The 3,392-nt window shown below is 37.2% G+C and overlaps 1 protein-coding gene across 7 annotated transcripts in view; it reads right to left on the reverse strand.

Annotated features, from left to right (window-relative positions):
• LOC103385814 (uncharacterized) overlaps positions 1-3,392 on the reverse strand; it is a 14,586-nt gene that overhangs the window by 6,682 nt on the left and 4,512 nt on the right. For 3 of the 7 annotated variants that reach the window (XM_025060113.1, XM_025060115.1, XM_025060111.1), the window contains exon 6: positions 2,222-2,272. In XM_025060113.1, coding sequence (XP_024915881.1) covers positions 2,222-2,272 — 51 coding nt within the window. Of the gene's footprint in view, positions 1-2,221; positions 2,273-2,352; positions 2,404-2,499; positions 2,551-2,633; positions 2,928-3,005; positions 3,033-3,135; positions 3,351-3,392 lie in introns of those variants that run through there. The other 4 variants (XM_025060112.1, XM_025060109.1, XM_025060114.1 and 1 more) reach the window with 3 other exon arrangements.

The following is a 3,392-nucleotide window of genomic DNA, read 5'->3' on the forward strand; positions in this document are numbered from 1 at the left end:
ACTGTACTGTACTGAACTGTACTGTACTGTACTAAAGCAGTCGTTTGTAGCATTAACACTAATCACTTCTTCGTGGTCCAGGTTTGGTGAACGTGTGACATCATCTGCATCAGAAGGCAGGAACAAAAAAATAAACAAAAAAAGAACTTCAACAAAAAAACAAAACAAAAACTTCTACTTTATTTGAGATTGATTGTAAAGAATTATCTGAATAAATTGCACTTTTATTAAGGAACGATATTTGACATTTATAAATATTTCTTTCCCCCCATGTCCCTTCAGGGGCTCTATAATTTTGAATTCATTTACAATACAATATATTCAACGCATGTTGCTCAAGAGATCAATTAAAACAAATTAAGTATTATTTTAAGCAACATGTTTAGCACTGAGGCGACAAGAAAAACTTTTTTGGTTTTAATTGTTATCAGGATTTAATCAAAAACAAAACAAAAAAAAACATATGGCACGTGGACCAATATCAGCCCACTAGGGAGTTCAGTCTGGCCCGCTTGATGAATTTTGAAAGTGAAAAAAATGCATGTTGGTGATGTTTGGTCAAATTGTATTTCATTAAATATGAATATCCTCTAATGGTCTTGTACTTATTCACAGGAAAACAAAGGGGGAAAACATCAACTTTTTGTTATTTATAAGTAATTATGCATAAACTTTTTGTTATTTATAAGTAATTATGTCATGATTGTACTGGTCCGGCCCACTTGACACCTAATCCGGGCCGTATGTGGCCCCTGACCACCCCTGCTGTAGAGTCATTCACTCACTGATCTTTGCTTGTTTGTTTGTTTAGAGTATCTGCTGTGTATAAAAATACTTCAGAGACAGATGTGGACAGAGTATTACCTCTGTGGGCCAGTTTCCTTCTGCAGTAGAGCGCCACCAGTGACACGACGCCCATAGTGACTCCACACGTCGTCAACATGACCAGTAGTAGCTTCACGATCGCCACCTCTGCTCAGAGGACACAAAACAGCAGCCTTTAAAACCAGGCAGTGAAATATATTATATATATTTTTTACATTTCATTTTGTCTATTTAAAAACTAATCTATTTAAAATTAAAAATGTCTTCCTCAGCGTGTTTTAGATTTTTCAGAATAAAATTAGGAATGTGACTTTTTCCACTATAATCTCAAAATATTTTTTTCTCTTTTTGTTTGTAATTCTGAAAAATATTGTCAAAATGTTGTCCTTTTTTTCTCACTGGAATTTTTCTGTTGGAATGGCAAGATTTAAGATAAAGTTCAAAGACTTTGCTGAAAAGTTTAATGAGTTTTATGAAAAATTCTAAAAAGAAAATCACATTTTTCACTTGATGTCAAAAACATTAAGATTATTATATTATATTTTTAACAAAAGACAACACTAGATTATTTCTCTTACCTGTTACAGCGGTGATGTGAGTTGAAGTAAAAGTTCCACCGTCTGTTTCATCTGTTCAAATATTAACACACAGTTCGATTCTAACGATTTTCCTTCTGTAGAAAAGTTCAATCTGGAGAGACGTTTGTTACCGTTTATGGTCGTTCTCAGAGTTGAAGAAAGACGACTGACAGGAGTTGGAGCTGTGAAAATACAAATAAAAATGTTAGAGGAAAAAACACTACGGCCGCCGTCATGTCAACGTCTGAGTTTCCCCTGGAATGTTCGGACTTTTTTACCTGGTGTCCACGGAATCCTTGAGGTTTCCATGTCGTCCAACTTTTTATTTCCTTCATGATAATAAAGTTTGAAATTACTGCACAAAAAGTAACAGGAAGTGATGTGTGATGATGGTGACTCCATATAAACTCACCGTTTACGATGACAGACACCGTGTTGCTGTGAGGAGACGGATTTATACCATTTAAGTTGACGGTGTAAAAACACCGGAGTTGAACCTCAGCAGGTGATGTCTGTCCTGACATCAACAGCAGCTCTGTCCCCGTCAGCGTCTTCAAACAGGAAAAGACTTTAGTTTCTTCTTTTGTCAGGGTGTAGAAATAACACCGAGAAGCGGTGACCATGTCGACAGGCCGACACTCCAGTGTGTCTGTTTCTGTCTCAGTGATATTCGGCTTGGTCACTGTCAGCTTAGGTGAGAGCAAAGCTGAAAGGGAACAGAGAAAAAAAGAAAATCAAATTTTTCACTTGATGTCAAAAACATTAAGATTATTATATTATATTTTTAACAAAAGACAACACTAGATTATTTCTCTTACCTGTCACAGCGGTAATGTGAGTTGAAGTAAAAGTTCCACCGTCTGTTTCATCTGTTCAAATATTAACACACAGTTCGATTCTAACGATTTTCCTTCTGTAGAAAAGTTCAATCTGGAGAGACGTTTGTTACCGTTTATGGTCGTTCTCAGAGTTGAAGAAAGACGACTGACAGGAGTTGGAGCTGTGAAAATACAAATAAAAATGTTAGAGGAAAAAACACTACGGCCGCCGTCATGTCAACGTCTGAGTTTCCCCTGGAATGTTCGGACTTTTTTACCTGGTGTCCACGGAATCCTTGAGGTTTCCATGTCGTCCAACTTTTTATTTCCTTCATGATAATAAAGTTTGAAATTACTGCACAAAAAGTAACAGGAAGTGATGTGTGATGATGGTGACTCCATATAAACTCACCGTTTACGATGACAGACACCGTGTTGCTGTGAGGAGACGGATTTATACCATTTAAGTTGACGGTGTAAAAACACCGGAGTTGAACCTCAGCAGGTGATGTCTGTCCTGACATCAACAGCAGCTCTGTCCCTGTCACCAACTTCAAACAGGAAAAGACTTTAGTTTCTTCTTTTGTCAGGGTGTAGAAATAACACTGAGAAGCGGTGACCACGTCGACAGGCCGACACTCCAGTGTGTCTGTTTCTGTCTCAGTGATCCTCAGCTTGGTCACTGTCAGCTTAGGTGAGAGCAAAGCTGAAAGGGAACAGAGAAAAAAGTTTTAAAAAATGAATGTAATTTTATCTGAAAAACAATTTTTTTTTAAAAAATCACCTTGAATTTCCATCCTTTGTGATGAACCTAGAAAAAAGAACAGAGTTCAAAAGGTTTCAATGTAATAATCAATCATCAAATCAAATAATCAATCATCAAGTGAATAGAATTCAGCACCGGTTGAACTCACACATAAGAAAGAGAAACAACAGACGTCCTGCCATGACGTGTCTGTGCACAGAGACGGTCTGTGCCGTTGGTCTTGTCGAACTTGTATCTCATATTTTCAGAAGCAGTAAAACCACGTGAAGAACTGAAGGTTCAAATTCACAAACTACATCCTGTTCACAGAACCACCGAGCAGTTTCAGCTCATGTCCACATAAAAGTGGCCTCGAGAAAGAGTCATCATTCTGTCTAACGATAAAGAATAATGACGGAATATTTT

Source organism: Cynoglossus semilaevis, chromosome 11 (genome assembly GCF_000523025.1).
Source record: "Cynoglossus semilaevis isolate Cse_v1.0 chromosome 11, Cse_v1.0, whole genome shotgun sequence".
Taxonomy (NCBI): Eukaryota; Metazoa; Chordata; class Actinopteri; order Pleuronectiformes; family Cynoglossidae; genus Cynoglossus; species Cynoglossus semilaevis.